This window comes from Zootoca vivipara, chromosome 17 (genome assembly GCF_963506605.1).
Source record: "Zootoca vivipara chromosome 17, rZooViv1.1, whole genome shotgun sequence".
NCBI classification, from domain to species: Eukaryota; Metazoa; Chordata; class Lepidosauria; order Squamata; family Lacertidae; genus Zootoca; species Zootoca vivipara.
Genome location: NC_083292.1, coordinates 33,833,099 through 33,850,659, shown reverse-complemented (window position 1 = coordinate 33,850,659; position 17,561 = coordinate 33,833,099). Strand labels below are relative to the sequence as shown.

The following is a 17,561-nucleotide window of genomic DNA, read 5'->3' as shown; positions in this document are numbered from 1 at the left end:
CAGGTTCTGCTAGCCACAGGGAGAGTCTATGCATTGGCCACATGCAGAGAGGATGGTACTCAACTAATTTTCTGTGTAAGGATTAGCATTAATGCAGGAGGTTTTCCCCCATGTGCATCCCACCCCGTCTCCAGAAACCCCAGAACGAAGTTAGGGGGCAAACCAGGGAGCGGGGAGAATGTTCTACCAGGGAAGGAGAAATCCTTAGCCCTGCTCTGAAAACAACCCATCCACAAAACCCTCTTGACACTCACCGGATCCCCTCCGGATGCAAAAGAAATGGATTGCATATGATGGTTGGCGATAATCTGAACAATGGAAGGGAAGGAAGAAGGGAAAATGAGACGCAAAGCACAGCAAAAAAACACAAAACGAACTTCCTCCCCGCCCCTTCTCACCCTCCTGAAATTCTTACAGTAAAGTCAAGCTCTCCTGGATTGTGGGAGTAACCAGATTTTAGCTCCCCAAGGCAGGCTTCTCCAACCTGATGCCCTGGCAGGGACTGGCAGGACGCTGGCAAGTGGGCACCAGGGGAAGGGGGGCAGTCGTCTGTGGGGGCCTGTACCAGCCAGGAGGCAAGAATTGGAGGCAGGAGGCAGAGCTGGAGGAAGAGGCAAGTTAGGCAGGAGAAGGGCTGGGTGCTTCTCCACCCTCTCCTGTAGCACTGACATCCAGAACCAGGAGAGAGCTGAAGTGGGAAGAGCAGAAACGGCGTCCGCGCAGGCGCAGTCTCTGGCTACATGAACACAGTCCATTAGGGTAAGGTATATAAACTGGTGGAGGGGGAGTCATCCCCAGTTGCTGCCAACGCCCCCTAGAGCAATGACCCAGGAATAGCTGCCTAGATGTTAAATTGCTGTGTGCAGGTATCCAGAGCCGTAGAAGCAACTGTAAGTGTTATCTTGGACGATAAGAATAAACTCTGCCGTGCGCATTCCGTGTGTGGGAAGCACCCCTGACGCGGTTGGCATGGTCAATGGCCGTTGTGGCCTAGCAGTAGCTGGAAGGGATACAAGTTCCCCTTCCCCACATTAGAAGAAGATAGGATTGTGATCAGAGAATTAGCTTAGAGAAGGCAAACAGTGGTCCAGTTCAGGGATAGGGAACTTCTGACCCTCCAGATGTTGCTGGACTCCAACTCCCATCAGCCTCAGCTGACACAGCTAGTGGTCAGGAACAATAAGAGTTGGAGCCCAGCAATACCTCAGCCTTGCCTTAGATCAGGGGTCAGCAACCTTTTTCAGCCGTGGGCCGGTCCACCGTCCCTCCGACCATGTGGTGGGCTGGACTATATTTTTTTTTGGGGGGGATGAACAAATTCCTATGCCCCACAAATAACCTAAAGATGCATTTTAAATAAAAGCACACATTCTACTCATGTAAAAACACCAGGCAGCCCCCACAAATAACCAAGAGATGCATTTAAATAATAGGACACATTCTACTTATGTAAAAACACGCTGATTCCCGGACCGTCCGTGGGCCAGATTGAGAAGGTGATTGGGCCGCATCTGGCCCCCGGGCCATAGGTTGCCTACCCCTGCCTTAGATGCATTTCCCAGCCAATCAGGGATCACGCATTAAATGCACTCGCAGAGGTGTAAAGCAGGGATGGAGAGATGTACAGCTGCACTAGCATGGCCAATGGTCAAGGGACAAAGGGAATTGCAAACCAGCAACATCTGGAGGGTCACATCCTGCAAGGGGGAAGGCTGTCTAAGCCACGTGGAAGTGCCCATGATCCTCAACACCCCTATCTGTCGCCGAGGTACAAGCACTCATCCTAGACAGTGTGTCCCAGAGGAGGAAGAGGTTGGGAGGGAAGATATCTCCTCACCTGTTTACAGTCAGACGCCATGAGGTTGAGGCTGCTGGTGGAGATGGTGAGCGTGATTGGCATGCCGGCAAACTTCAGGTTGCTCTTGCCGAGGATGGAGTTGAGCGAGCGGCCGCAGGGCTGCCGAGAGGGAGAGAGACGCACCCCAAGGCCGTTAGCAGCAGCACCGGGTGGAGAAGCCCGGGATTGAACCTGGGACTTTCTGTGTGCAAACCACATGCTCTATCACGGAGCGATGGCCCTTCTCTGTAAAACATCCCAGGATTGCCGGGGAACTGAACCTGGGGACTTCTACATGCCACTGAGCTATGGGGCCTGAAACAGGGCTGGGTTAACCAATCAGCAAAATAAGCACATGCTTAGGGCATCAAGGGAAGGGGGGGGCACGGCAGAAATTTTCCATTGCCGGATTTCTAACATTAACAGTCACAAATTGCTCGTCTGAGTGTTTCATTTTCTCTGTTGGAGCGTATTAAAAATACCAACAGAACTACATACAGTGCAACAAAGCAAGCTGGATGCCTTATCTCTACTAAGTAGAGAAGCAGATGTGTTATGTAAGGATCTGATCAAAGACTTTGCAATTAGAAAAAGCAGGAGGAGGTTTTTCAAATATAAATCAAGTGGAAGTATACAGAAACAAACATCATTTTCCATCTTGCTGTAGGTTTCGTTTCATTTTGAAAAACCAAAAAATTATTTTATTGTTTCTGTTTTGAATTAGATCTATGGGGGCACCAAAACCTTTTAAGTGCTTAGGAGCCTCTAAAGGTCTCAATCCATCCCTGAACAGAAATCTGAAAACCTAGAGATATGCTGCCAGCCAGTGCGGACAATACTAAGCTAGGTGGACCAATGGTATGGCTCAGAATAGGGCAGGCTCTATTTAAAAGCAGCTGCTTGTTCAAAACCATGAGGACTAGGATCTTTATTTCTACAGTATGTATCAGGCAGCTCCCTGTGTTCCTATTCGGAAATGGTGATTGGTAGCCATTGGGACTGGGGGGTGGGAGGCCCACAGTAGGCAGAGCCAGAGCCAAGGGCCCCTGGGATTGGCTGTTAAGTAAGGCAGGCAGACAGGTGACAGGGCTGGGCAGAGAACCCTGCTTGAACCCTGGAGAGCTGCTGCCAGCCAGCGCAGATATAACTGAGCTGGAAGTCTTGGCAATCAATCAATCAAACAATCCAACAGCTCCTTGTATTCCTAAGAGATCAGGGAGAAGGTGCACAGCGGGAAGAGGAAAGAGCGAGCCTGGGAAGGGCAGAAGGAACAAAAGGGAGATGGGCTGATGACCAAACAGCCCCCTCACCTCCCCACCCTGTGCATGCCCCTCCACTTTCCTCCGTCCATTAGACGAGCTGTTATGGTTATCTATTGATCAGCCTCGCCTGCGCCGGGCCTTTATTGCAGCAACTCGGTCCCCTTTTCCCAGCCTGAGGGGGAAAGGGGGGCCGAGGCTGGAGACCTCAAATCAAATCACGCAGAGACACATGTGCAAGCTTTCCTGAAAAGCACGCACGGCTCTCACGCATCTCGCACTCTGGAGTGTTGCTGTTCCATCTGGGGTGTGCTGAACGCATCCTCACACCAGCTCCTTTTACCCAAATCGCAAGCCCTTAAGAGCTATTCTGTCCTCTGTGGTTGGTTCTGCCTTGCTTGCTTGGGGATCTTTGCACAGACTACTAGCCTTGTTCTTGGGTTCCAAGATCACTGTAGATGGTGACAGCAGTCACAAAATTAAAAGATGCCTGCTTCTTGGGAGAAAAGCAATGACAAACCTAGACAGCATCTTAAAAAGCAGAGACATCACCTTGCCGACAAAGGTCTGCATAGTTAAAGCTATGGTTTTCCCAGTAGTGATGTATGGAAGTGGGAGCTGTACCATAAAGAAGGCTGATCGCCGAAGAATTGATGCTTTTGAATTATGGTGCTGGAGGAGACTCTTGAGAGTCCCATGGACTGCAAGAAGATCAAACCTATCCATTCTGAAGGAAATCAGCCCTGAGTGCTCACTGGAAGGACAGATCCTGAAGCTGAGGCTCCAATACTTGGGCTTCCCTGGAAAAGACCCTGATGTTGGGAAAGATGGAGGGCACAAGGAGAAGGGGACGACAGAGGACGAGATGGTTGGACAGTGTTCTCAAAGCTACCAACATGAGTCTGACCAAACTGCGGTAGGCAGTGGAAGACAGGAGTGCCTGGCGTGCTCTGGTCCATGAGGTCATGAAGAGTCGGACACGACTAAACAACTAAACAACAACAACAACACTAGCCTTGTTCAAACTACAGATTTAAACCACCGCAATGCCAACATAAACAGCCATGGCTTCCCCAAAGGTACCTGACATTTTTTTTGGGGGGGGGGGCTGCAGATCGTTGGGAGACCCAGCCCACTCTTGTTGCCCTCCCAGAGATAACAATTCCCAGTGGGGATTCCCACCCCCACCCCATTTCAGGAAAACAGTGATAGGTTAAAAACACAGACATTTTTACAAGTTACACCCTTGAATATGTGAAATATTGTAGGGTGCTCTCAGAATCATACCCTAATAGACTCGAGCAGTTGTAACACTCTCTCTCTCTCTCTCTCTCTCTCTCTCTCTCTCTCTCTCTCTCTCTCTCTCTGCTGCAGTATACTATACCCATGCACTGCACTGAAAGGAGAGTGGATTACCAGTGGATTACTGCGGAAGGCTGTCTTGCATGAGGAATCCAATTTGTAGCTGCACACAAAGCAACACAGTCTGGCAAGATTTTTTTATTAAAGCTTTTTGTGATATGGTTAAGATAAAGGAAACTAATCCAAATAAAAATAAAAAAGCAGAGAAAGAGAAAACGCAGCGTTCTCTCTCAAAAGTAGTTCTCAACCCTTGTCTCACACAGAAAGTGGGGGCACCGTCCCATCTCTCACCTGGAAACTTTCCTTTTCCTTTTCTTTTCGCTTACCTGCCAATTCCCAGAGTGGTTTAACAATCAATCCCGTTTCCTAGGGACCTCTGGGAATTGTAGCTCTGGGAGAGGAAGAGGGAAGCTTCCTAACAACTCTCAGCACCCGTCATGAGCCACAGCTCCCAGAATACAGTGGTGCCTCGGTTTAAGAACAGTCCTGTTTACAAACGATTTGGTTTACGAACGCCGCAAAACCAGAAGTAGCGCCCCGGTTTGCGAACTTTACACCGGTCTAAGAACGGAAGCCGAACGGTGGAAGGGCAGCGGCGGCAGGAGTCCTCATTAGGGAAAGCGCGCCTCGGTTTAAGAACGGTTTCAGTTTAAGAACCGACTTTAAGTTCGTAAACCGAGGTGCCACTGTATTTGGGGGGAAAGCCATGACAGTTTCAAAGTGGCGCCGGAGCTCTTGAGATGTATGGGGCGAAGAATTTTGACCACAGAGAGCCAAATAGCAAAACAGCAACAATGAAGTATTCTCTGTCCACCTCACCTTTCTCCTGCGAACGGCTCCCTTGGCACCAGGCACAGCTTCACAGACTAGGCCGATAGCCTCCCTGGAGGAAGAGGAGAGAAATGAGGGGTGGGTGTATAGAATCTTAGCATTGTAGAGCTGGAAGGGACCCTGAGGGTCATCCAACCCCCTGCAATGCAGGAATCTCAAGTATGTACTGGCAAAAAGTGGCAGACGAGCTCACCTGGACCCTCGCCCATTTTCTTTCATTGAACTGCCCTGCCGGAACAGGACAAAGACCTGCCATCATGTTGAGCAGCCTGATTTCTCAGCATGGGCCAACCACCCTGACTTCTTTTGATGAAGGGCGGTATATAAATTAAATAAATAAGAGGGAGTTGGACCAGGCGGGCTGCTGGCTTCACCCACAAGGGCTCTTAGGACTCTCTACCTTTGTAGTATCGTTATGTCAGGTGTGCACTTGCTCAACCGATCGCTCCGGGTGCAGAAGCACTGTGGAATTGCCCGCCATTAAGGGAGGGCACCTCTGGACGAGATACTGCCCCGTCGCTGCTCTGCTTCCTTTGCCCAGCAGGCTACGTTGCCAGCCACCCGAGAGTCGAGAGGTTTCTAAACACACACACACACACACACACTCTCTCGCATGTCACCCTTCCACTCAAGCAAGGGCTCAAGGACGCCTTCTGGGCAGGAAAGAACACCCAAAGAGGATGCAAAGCAAGGTGGATTGGGGGGGCGTGGCCTGGGGAGGGGGTGTGTGGTCCCCAGGGCTGGCTAAAGAGCCACATGTGACCCCTGCAGGCAGCCCATGCACACACAAACACACACTGTGTGTTTGTTTGGTTTGTGTGTGTGTGTGTGTGTGTGTGTGTGTGTGTGTCTCCTGGCTCCTTGGTAGCAGAGCAAGGATGGAAGAAGACGTGGGGGGAAGAAATCGAGCGAGAGCTGTTAATATTTGATGATGCTGTATAAACGCTTCCTGTCTTTAGCGGATTAATTTTTTTTATTAAACAAAAAACAAAAACGCCGGCCGCTGATAGCAGGCTTGGGGCTTGGCTGCTGAAGCCTTTCCATCTCCTGCTGGCTGCTCCCTCCGGTCACCTTTTTCCAGACCCTGCGTCTGCCACCGGTAATGGACAGGCTTACAGTGCGCGCACACGCACACACACACACACACACACGCCTCTCTGCTCCCCCCTCCAACCCAGCTTTAACTATTTCCTGCTGCTGCTAAAGGCTGTGTAGAGGATATGAGCTGGGGCAGCCTGCCTCTCTGCAGCCAGTTTTGGCTTCCCAAGGCCAGAGTGGCTGGGGCAAGCCAGTCAGATGGGCGGAGTACAAATAATAAAATTATTATTAATATTATTACTGAGTCTCAGGTTTTACAGGCTCGGTTCTTGGGATTTAATTAACAGGGGTGGGGAGACACAGCTTATCTTGCTGCACCAGGGACCCAGTTTGCATCTGATGCAGATGCACCACGGAATGACTTTGCCCCCAACACAGTCTGATTGGGCAGCGTCTCGCCCAGAGACACAACAAGTAGCCTCCTTTAATGGTGGGTGGCTCTACAGCATTTCTGCATTGGGACAACAGATTGAGCCAATGAAGAGGCATAACAGAATTATTTGGCCCCCAGCAAAGCCTGGTTGGAAGGACAGTGTCCCATCCAGAGGCACAACAGGCAGCCTCCCCGGACAGTGGGTAATTCCACAGTGTTTCTGCATTGGGAGTGACTGGTTGAGCCAATACACAGCCAATGGAGAGGTGCCACAAAATTGGCTCCCCAACAGGTGCCAGTTGGCAGGAGGAAACCTGGGGCGGGAACTCATCCAGAGACACAACAGGCAGCCTCCTCTGAGGGCAGGAAAGACTATCGGATCACACCGTCAAGCTAAATGACCTCCACTGAAAAAATGCACATTGGAAGGAGGCAAACACAAAGCAGCAATTCATGTAGAGATGCATGAGACAAGCCTCATGTAGAGACATGTGTATCTCAATGTTCCCTATGCAGCCATACCCAGTACGGTGCAGAGGTACAGCAGAATTCTGCACACATACACACAGAGGCAGATATGGAAAGGAAGTAAGCCCAGAGCGGCAACTCATGCAGAGACACAATGGGACACACCCTCTCAAAGGTTATAGGAGTTAGTGAGTGACAGGAGCGAGGCGGCAGTCAATCACCCAAGCAAGTTGGAGTTAACTCTTTATTAGCAAAAAACAGAGTCCGAATAGGAGTTCCGGGCTTAATGAACACAGCAACTCATCTTGCCCCCATGAAGCACTTGCAGAGACTGAAGGTTCCTGCCTTCTCACAGCTGCCTAAGCCCCCTCCTCCCCATGTTTTTTTCCAAGCAATCGGAGACTGAGAGCCTGCATGCAGCCAACCTCTCCTCCGCTCTTTTCATGCCTCTTCTGGTTCTGGGAGACAAATGGGGAAGGGAGCTGGTCACGGGAGACACCTGTGACTCTTCAGCAGCCTGTCTTATCTCCGCCTCTTGGCCTCCCTCACCCCACTCTCCTGCCTCTGATTCTGGACTCCTCTCTGCTACTGACTCTCCTAAACCCTGTTACCTCTTCCTCTTCCGACACCTCCTCTTTCTAGTCTTCTCCCTCTGACCACTTGCATCGTCGCCCCACCACCAAGCCCAGGGCTCTGAGCCTTCTTCCCTTGGGGGTTCCCCAGCTGGTTCCTCACCGTTCCCATGCATCCAACCAGTTGGTGACCCTGAGTGATTGATTGCAGCCTGTGCGCAGCACAACATAAGCTTCCCGTCTGACCTCCCCTGCCCCACCACCACCACCACCACCACCCCCGGTCTCCGGATGACTGTGCAGCTCACCTTGTGACTTGGGTCCTCGTGTTGAAGTCGAGAGCCCGCATGGATTGGAGCACTTCCACGCAGCCCATGTACTGACGGGAGAAGGAAGAATGGGAGAGAGCCTGTTAGGTCCCAAAGTCCCTTCTGTTCTCATTCACCCTCATCCCCATCATCCAGATATGTTGAATCAATTATTCCACCTCCACCCTGCTCACCTCCCCTTTTTTCCCTAAGGGAACAAGAGGACAGGTAGGGCCCCTGGAAGACTTCCAAGTTGCAGTATTATCCTTATTAGTCATCACCACCATCACTGAATTTATTTTCTGCCCTCTGCCAGCAGGACCCAAGGAGCGCGACGACAATTTAAAGCCAAATGCAGCCGCAGGAATAGGGCGATGGGCCCCGAAAACAACCATCTCAGGGGTCAAAGGCTGTACAGTGGAACCTCGGTTTATGAACACCTCGGTTTACGAATTTTCGGTTTATGAACGAAGCCTACCCATCTGGAACGGATTAATTCACTTTCCATTACTTTCAATGGGAAAGTTCGCTTCAGTTTATGAACGCTTCAGTTTATGAACAGACTTCCGGAACCAATTACACCCATGCTTCGGGTTAAGTACGCTTCAGGTTGAGTACTCCGCGGACCCGTCTGGAACGGATTAATCCACTTTCCATTACTTTCAATTGGAAAGTTCGCTTCAGTTTATGAACGCTTCAGTTTAAGTACTCCGCAGACCGTCTGGAACAGATTAATCCACTTTCCATTATTTTCAATGGGAAATTTCGCTTCATTTTATGAACGCTTCAGTTTATGAACAGACTTCCGGAACCAATTGTGTTCATAAACCGAGGTACCACTGTATAGTGGAAATGCCAGAGGCTCGCTCCTCTGCAGGGAGGGAATTCCAGAACTTAGGGGGCTGCCACAGAGAAGGCCCAGTTCCAGGCCACCTCCTATCATACAGTGAGCACAGCAGCTTATCCCTGGTCGGTCTTCCCCCCCATGAATCAACTGCCCAGACTGAAAGTCCCTGCCTCCCCACAGCTGCCTAAGCCCCCTCCTCTTCAGGGATGTCCCCAAACAATCAGAAACTGTGCCTGCATGCAGCCTGCTCTGCCCTTTTCATGCCTCTTCTGGTTCTGGGAGGCCAGGTGGGAGGGGAGCTTGTCGCAGCAGGAGGGGGAGACACTCGTGACTCCTCACCGATCCGACTCGTTTCTGAAGTGGGCGGAGGAACGGATGCAAATTTTACCTCTGTGCAGTGAGCTAGTTTCTACACCCAGAGAAGCAAAACACACACACACTGTATCCTTCATCTGGATAAAGCAAACTCAGCTCCCATGACCTCTTACACGCAGCAGAGCCTGGGAGAAGGAGCCTCTCTTGGTCCTGATCACAAGGTGGCATTTCCAGCTGGTTATCAATACAGGAAGCTGCCTTGGAACATTGGGTCCATCCATCTAGCTCAGTATTGTCTGCACTGTCCGGCAGCAGCTCTCCGGGGTTTCAAAAAAGGAGTCTCTCCCAGCCCTACCTGGGACCTTCTGCATGCAAGGCAGGTGCTCTGCCGACTAAGCCGCAGCCTTTCTGTTGCTGCTCGTGGAACAGGGCGCAGGAGAGATTCGTTGCTGCAATCGTCAGCTGGGATGAAAAACCGACAGCAAAGAGGGAGGGCGGAAGGGGCAAGCAGCTGGCACAGGATGTGCCACTGGGCACCTGCCAGGCCGGCTGTGCGCAGTGGGAAGACACAAAGACTTCAGCGACGCCAGCAAGGCAAGGCGAGGCTACCAGTATGAGTCAGAGAAGGGGAAGTGGCAACGCAAGCGCTGCTTGCCAGACCCTGTCTCTGAACGCTCTCAGGGCACTGTTCGCCTTCCAATCCTCTGCCACCCTCCCGGGCACTCAAGAGGCAGCAGACTTGTCCTCTTGCAGAGTCTCCGCCCTATGGAGTAGGTTAAGCCAAGGACACTTAAGGCTCGGGCTCTGTAACGGAGCAGCAATTCGGAAAACAGGAAGCTGCCTTGCGCCAAGTCAGATCAGATGTTCATCCAGCTCAATACTGTCTACCCTGACTGGCAGCAGCTCTCCAGGATTTCAGGCAGAGGGGGACATAGCCAGCCCCACCTGGAGATGCTGGGGATCAAACCTTCTGCAAGCAAAGCAGATGCTCTGCCCCTGAGCTATGGCCTTCCTTAAAAATAACTGTAAGATTCCGGTCCTCGTGATGCTGAATCTACAGGAACACAGGAATCTGTGATCATTGCTCCATCTGAGTTCAGCACTGTCAACCCTGACTGACAGCGGCTCTCCATGGTTTCAGGCAGGGCATCTTTGCCAGCCCAATGTGGGGAGGGCAAGAATTAAACATGGGACATTCTGCAAGCGAAGCAGGTGTCCTGCCACCGAGCCACAGCTGCCTCCAAGACATCAGTCTTGAAACTGACCCTGGAGATCATAGAAGGATGCAGGAAAGGAGCAGGAGAAGAGGCGTCCCCCCTGGGTGGGTTGCAGGGGTTTGCGTGTGAATTTGTTTCCGCATAAATCCAAAAGGATATAAGGGCAGGGGGAGGAAAAGGAGGAGGGTATTGGAAAACCGGCCCCCTTCCTGTGCTGCACCAGCAACGGAGGTCGAGAAAACATGGACTGGAGACCCGGATCTGGACTCTAGTCCTCCTACCGCTCACCTTCTCCCGTTAAGGGTACAACCAATTGTTCTCTGTACGGAGTCGGCACTGGGGCACCAAGGGCAAAGACACTCCCAGTGACACGGTGGTGTGCCCCTCACCAGACAAAGGTTTCAGTGAGGCTTCAGCCCAGGGTTGGGGAAAAGGCACAGTGTGGCGTCAGAGGTTAAAAGGAGTCTGTGTAGCAGCAGGGCATCTGCTTTGCGTGCAGAAGGTGTCTCGGGTTCAATCCCCAGCATCTCCAGGTGGGGCTGTGGAAATACCCTGGAGAGCTGCTGCCGGTCAGTGTAGAGAATCCAGAGCGAGATGGACGGACTTGCTATAAGGCTGCTTCCTATGTTCCTATTAAATCAGAAACATGAGGACTAGAATCTTGGTTTCTTTTCAGGGAAAGGGCGACAGCTCAGTGGCAAAGCATCTGCTTTGCTTGCAGAAGGTCTCAGGTTCAATCCCCAACGGCACCTCTGGGTAGTACTGGGGGAAATACCCCTGCCTGAAACCTTGGAGCTGCTGCCAGCCAGTGTGACAATACTGAGCTTGGTGGAGCAATGGCCTGACTCGGCAGTTCAGACTCAACTTCAGACCATCGTGCGTTAACACCCAATGGGGGAACAGCAAGGCACGCACTCTGCACGCCATCAGGGGGGAGTTTATTTAACATTTCTGGTTGCCCTTTACACGCAAGGCTGCCTGTTCCGTTCACTAGAGCTGGGCCAAACACCAGCCAAACATCGCAATATGGTGATACATTCCCAGCGTTGGAAAGCATTGAGAGGAACAAGCTGCGTTGGGCCCGGCCCCACGAGGCATCAAGGTGAAACCAACTCAGCTCCCTCGGCAGTAAACGTGCTCCATCAGCCACGGCACCGCGGAGCTTATTCCTCCCTCAGTTTGAGGGCCAGAACACAATGGAGCCTTCACCTGGTGATATATCGTGGGTGAAAGTGCCATCGTGCTTAGGCCCTCAAACCAGTCCTGGGCGATGTATCAAGACATCACCAAGACCTACCATTTACCTGGGGCAGGCAGGTGGGTGGAACGACCTTCTTTCCAGATAATCTCAGTTCCCAAGCAGCCTGCGGGCAGCATGAAGATGCAGAGGCCTGGACCTGGACCAGCAGCAACGTACTGACCAATCCCTGGACTCCGGCAAACCAGAGGGATGCCCCAGCCTCCCAAAGCGGAGATCTGGGGCTGGCGGTCATCACAGCCAGAGGCTTGGAAGGGGGGGGCGGGGGAAGTGGAAGAGGAATGCCGGTCGACTCGATGCGCCTGGCGCATGTGCGCTGTGGCCCGGGGGATGGACGCTCGGGCGCACGCTTGTCAGAAGCAATCATGTGGCAGAGCAGAAGACCCGGGACAGATGCCTGCCAGGGAGGCCACACAGTCGCAGCCTCTGTGGGGAGAAAAGCGCAAAAGGGGCTGTGTGTCCGCCCCCCCCCCCAATCTCTGCACAAAGAGGCCAGAGTAAGAGGTGGCCCCTGCTCAGGATTCTCCGCAGCGCTGCCTTTCTTGGGAGACGGGGAGGAGGGCTGAAGGGAACAACAAGACTCTCCTTGGTGGTCTTTTCAACAGACTTGAAATGACAAGTTAAGATAGGAAGCTGCCTCATACAGAGACTTAGATCACTGGTCCATCTAGCTCAATGCTGCCTACACTGGCTGGCAGCTGTTCTCTGGGGTTTCAGACAGGGGATACTCCCTGCCCTACCTGGAGATGCTGGTAACTGAGACCATCAGGCACGTGCTCAGTGTTCGAAATTATCCAGGCGCATTGTGCACCTGGCTTTCAACCACTTGCGACCAAGTGAAGATGGCTGGGCTCCTGGATGGTGCCTGAAATCTCCACCATCTGGGGATCCTTGGATCCAGACTGTTTTCACACACTAACACCCCATATCCTGTAGAATTCTATCGGTTATACTTCATCTGTACAATCGGAATGAATTTCTGGAACCAAAATGCTTTTTCTGTGCAGCCTGAGCAGCAGCAGTCCCCGTTAAGAAAAAGAGGTCGGAATAGGCCAATATATATATATGTAGACTGTCCCTGGGTCAAGCGGCTTTTCTTCTTTAAGTTCTCAAAGCTCTTAACCTAGCTCAGGGTTGACATCTGAACTAGCCAGGTGTTTAACTGAGAATCAATCACAGCCAATCCATCATTTGAAAAACAAGACTTTGGACCCGTCTTGCCCCAAAATGGCAACTAGACATTCCGTTTTGGCGACTGCAACCTTGGTTTAAGGAGCCATTTGTTGCCTAGCTTGTATATCTGAGTTTCTAACACTGCATGTGCTCCCTCAGTCAAGTTATAGCCCTGCCTCTGAAAAGGAACAGGAAGATTCTAGTCCTCATGATTCTACCTGGAGATGCTGGGGACTGTTGCAGTATGTTCCTTTCCTCATAGCAGTGATGCCCTGACCTGTGTTGTACAGATATAGGAAGCTGCCTTATACAGAGTCAGTCCATCTAGCTCTGTACTATCTGTACCGAATGGCAGCGGCTCTCCTGGGTTTTAGGCAGGGAACATTCCTGGAGGTGCCCATGGGGACTGAACCTGGGACTTTCTGCATGCGAAGCAGTGGTACTACCTTCAAGGCACTGTCCTCCTAGGAATCAAGAAAGATGCGGAGCCGAATTCAAAAGCTGCCTCATACAGAATCACACCATTAGATCATCTAGGTCATTACTGTCTGTGCTGACTGGCAGCAGCTGCTCTCTAGGGCTTCAGAAGGGACAGTCCCGTCCCCCCCCGCCCTACCCAGAGATGCCATTGGGGCCTTCAATGCTCTGCTGTGGAGCAACAGCCCTCTCCCATCTTATGTAGGTCATGCACGTCCTCTCTCCACGTGGAACAACCTACCCTGTTCCCAGAGAGGCCAGCTATGGAAAAGAGGCTCTCTGTATGCTCTGGAGAGGCACTGTTTTCTTAGCTCAAGAGGCACTGCCAACACACACACACACACACACACACACACGTACTTCAGCAAAATATGTCCCCGGCACATTAGGTCTTGGCAACTGGAGACCCCCCAAGATCAAATCCGAGCCCCTCTCTCAGTGGCATCAACTATCCCCCCACCCCACAGCAACAGAGGGGTGTGTGAAAGCAGGGAAAGGCAGCTATGGCCAGTCAGTGCACCCCAAGTAACATGCTGAACTAGGAAGGGGAGAAAAGCTCTTGGCCCGCTTTCCCATACTGACCCTGCAGCGCCAGCTAGTTGCCAGCCAACGGCCCCTCCACGTGTCACTGGACTCTGACCCCTTTCGATCCCAGCCAGCATACGCGTCCCAACCAATCAGGGTTCCCAGCGATTGGGACTTGCTGCCAGACCCACAAATGCCCTGATATACCTACTGTCCCCGCCCCCCGCTATCCCCGCAAACTTACCCGGACGAGGTAGGAGACTCCGGGGCCCATCACCTTGTCGTCAGGGTGCAGCCAGCCCCGGCTGGGCTTGTTGACGAAGCTGCCGTGCCGAGTCCACTCGTCTCCCCCGAGCTGGCCGCCTTCCACCCGCATCCTCTTGGGGCAGCCCAACTTGTTCATATCCTGGGAATAGAGACCGACAGTCCCCGCTGAGTCCGGGAAGGGAGTCGCGGCAGCGAGGGGGGGAGGAGGTGGTGGTGGTGCCGCTGGCGGCGGATGCTCCCCGGAGCTGCCCGCCTCCTTGGAGAAGGCACGGAGGCTGAGCAGAGTGGCCGGGTTGGCGAGCTTCAGGTTGGCCATCTTGGGGAAGAAGGAGCACAGGGTGGTGGGGCTGTCCTCCGACTCGGACGACAGCTCACCCAGGGGGAGCATGGGGCTCAGCGAGGAGGAGGACAGCGAGCTGGGCAGGGAGGGGGCCGCCACCAGGGGCTCCAGGGGAGAGTCCCCATCGGCCGCCACAGAGCCCTCCTCCAAGGAGGAAAGGGAGTCATTGCGCAAGTGGTTGTATTTGCTCTTTTGCAGCAGATCCATGCCCCAAACCGACGGAGGAGACGGGACGAAACCAAGCGGAGGAGAGAGAAGCAGGAGATGGCGATGGTGTGCGGGTCTGGCACCAAACTCAGGAGCCCACGAAAGTCAGAACGGATCCGAGCAAGACGACTCCTGGCCGGCCCCCTGTAGGCATGGCTGCGGAGGAGAGAGGTGCTGGCGCAATAAGGGCAGCGGAATTGGGGACACTGTGCCACAGGTGAAAGATCGTTGTCGTCACAGGGCGCAGAATCAACCAGACGTTGCTCCGTGCCCCCCCGCCCCCTGACAACACCACCAGATGACCAGCGACCTTTGGGCAGCTTTGCTGCGCTCGAGAGGAAGAGGGAGAGGCCGCCGACTAGTCCCTGAGGCCGGAGTGATGGCCGGGAGGGAGGAGTGGCTGGCACACGCCCCGGAGAGCCGTCACGCCACCTGTGGAACCCCTGCTCTGGGGCCGCCTGCCAAAGGCACTGTCACAGGCACCCCACGCCCCGCCAGCAGGTCTCACACAGCCCAGGAGGGAGGGGGAAGACAGCTGAGATGCAGAAAGCGGCCGACGTCCAGAACGGCGGATGCTCCAGTCTCGAGCTCGCCTGCCGCTCCGCTGAATGGATGCGCAATGTACCGGTAGATATATTTGAAAAGGAGAAAAAATATTATCCAAGAGCAGGGAGGCCCTGGAGCGCCTTCCAGCTGGGCCCAGCTTGGCAGGGACCGGAGAGGTGGCGCGGCCGCAGGGTCTGCCAGGAACGCGAACAAGGCTCCTCTGTGAAGTCACGGGAGCCCACGTGTCAACCAGTCGGCAGACGCCGGCCTCTCTCCGAGAGATGGAGGTCTGGGAACATGCCGGGAGCCGAAGAGGAGGGGAAACGGGTGGTGGCCCCCCTGCACCCGGCTGGTCAAAGGGGTGGCTAGAAGGCGGAATCCGAGTCTCCCTCACTTTCGGGAACCAGCAGGCAGCCCCGATCTCGGCTCTCCCCACACCTCTTCCTGGCTGCAGTTGCTGCCTCCAGAGCAGAGAGAAGCTAATTGCTACCGCATCCTGCTCGCAATCTCTGCTGGGCTCTAAGTGACTGCGGCTCCTGTTCTGGGGAAGAAGCAGGCGCGGGCGCGGGTGGGGGGGGGGTGCGGTGGAATGAGAGAGAGAGAGAGAGAGAGAGAGAGAGAGAGAGAGAGAGACCAAGCCCCCGCTGCCAATGGTAGGGCAGTGCTGACTCACAAGAGCTCGGCTTCTGCCCCCCCCCCCGGCTCTCCCATGTGCGGAAAGGAAGACAAGGCATCTGTATAATAAAATGCGGAGGGAGGGAGGTGGGGCCTTGTGGGGGAAGAGAGCTGGAGCGGCAGCACACAAACACTTGTGAAAATCAAGGTCAGTGGTTGCACAGGGAAGCGAAGGGAGGTTTTTCCGGCAGCTAGGCTGGAGGGGGTGGTGGGAAGAGCACAGGGGGGCGAGGGGGGAGGAGACATGACACAGGCAGGAAGAGCAGAGGGTGAAGAGGAGAGAATGGGGCCCGGTTGCGCAACGAGGTGGTTCCCGATCCAATATGGGCCACTCTGCATGTGAATCCACTGGACAACACCTCTGGTTTTGCAGGAGTTCTTTAGAGTGTCCTGCTTACGGCATAGGAGCACCCCCTCTCCCTCTTTCTTAGTTAACGCTTTAGGACATAAAAGTGGACACAACACCCTGCAAGGTAGGCCACTGTTAATTTCCTTGCACCTGCACAGAGAGAGAAAGAGAAGCAAAGGAAGGCCTTGTCCAAGTAATCTGCAAGAAGCAAGATTCGAAAGGAGAGACAGGCTTCACACACGACTCAGGCTGTCACCCCACCTAGGCCTACTCAGAAGCAAGTCCCACTGAATCCAAGGGGGCTTCCTCCCAGATAAGGCGGGTTCCGCTGGCAGCCCCAGTTTCTTAGCGTTTAAAGCCTTCCCTTCATCACGACAATTCCAGCCAAACGAAGCGATTCTTCACCTCGAAATCACCACTGCAAATCCTCACAATAAAAATAAAAACGGGGGGGCAGGAGCCAATAGCATTGAAGCCCACAATCAGTCGAGCTGCACTACTCACAAAACCATTCCACCCACCCACCCACTCCACCTGCAAATGCATGCTAACCTGCATTTTTAAAATCCCATTTTTAATCCCATAATTAAGCACCGAATTCCCTCAATCCAGGAGAAAAGGTATAAACCAGCCTTTGCCAAGTTGTTGTTGTTTTTCAGGGTGAGGTTGGAGTGGATGACCCTTCGGGTCCCTTGCAACTTTACAATTCTATGAATAATAATAATAATAATAATAATAATAATAATAATAATAATAATAATAATTCCTTAGTTATACCCCGCCCATCTGGCTGGGTTCCCCCAGCCATTCTAGGTGGCTTCCAACAAAACATTAAAATACAGATATCCATCAAACATTAAAGGCTTCCCTAAACAGGGCTGCCTTAAGATGCCTTCTAAAGGTCTGGCAATTATTGTTCCACAGGGTGGGTGCCACTACTGAGAAGGCCCTCTGCCTGGTTCCCTGTAACTTGGCTTCTCGTAGCGAGGGAACTACCAGAAGGCCCTCGGCGCTGGACCTCAGTGTCCGGGTAGAACGATGGGGGTGGAGACGCTCCTTCAGGTATATGATTTTCTGAGTTTGCACCCTTCAGATGTTAAGGCTACAACTCCCATCAGCCAGTATGGCCAATGATGATCAACAAATACTGCTGTGTATCCAAGAACATCAGAAGAGCAGAGCTCCTGGTATCAGGTCACTGGAACCCAGCATCCTGTTCTCACAGGGGCCAATCAGATTCCTCCAGGAAGTCCACAG

The 17,561-nt window shown here is 53.0% G+C and overlaps 1 protein-coding gene across 5 annotated transcripts in view; it reads right to left on the bottom strand.

The window, feature by feature from the left end:
* SHC1 (SHC adaptor protein 1) overlaps positions 1 to 17,561 on the bottom strand; it is a 46,778-nt gene that overhangs the window by 15,062 nt on the left and 14,155 nt on the right. For 4 of the 5 annotated variants that reach the window (XM_035097929.2, XM_035097930.2, XM_035097931.2 and 1 more), the window contains 5 exons: positions 14,165 to 14,326; positions 8,109 to 8,179; positions 5,278 to 5,341; positions 1,838 to 1,957; positions 255 to 308 (listed from right to left, as the gene is read on the bottom strand). In XM_035097929.2, coding sequence (XP_034953820.1) covers positions 255 to 308; positions 1,838 to 1,957; positions 5,278 to 5,341; positions 8,109 to 8,179; positions 14,165 to 14,326 — 471 coding nt within the window. Of the gene's footprint in view, positions 1 to 254; positions 309 to 1,837; positions 1,958 to 5,277; positions 5,342 to 8,108; positions 8,180 to 14,164; positions 14,735 to 17,561 lie in introns of those variants that run through there. The other variant, XM_035097927.2, reaches the window with a different exon arrangement.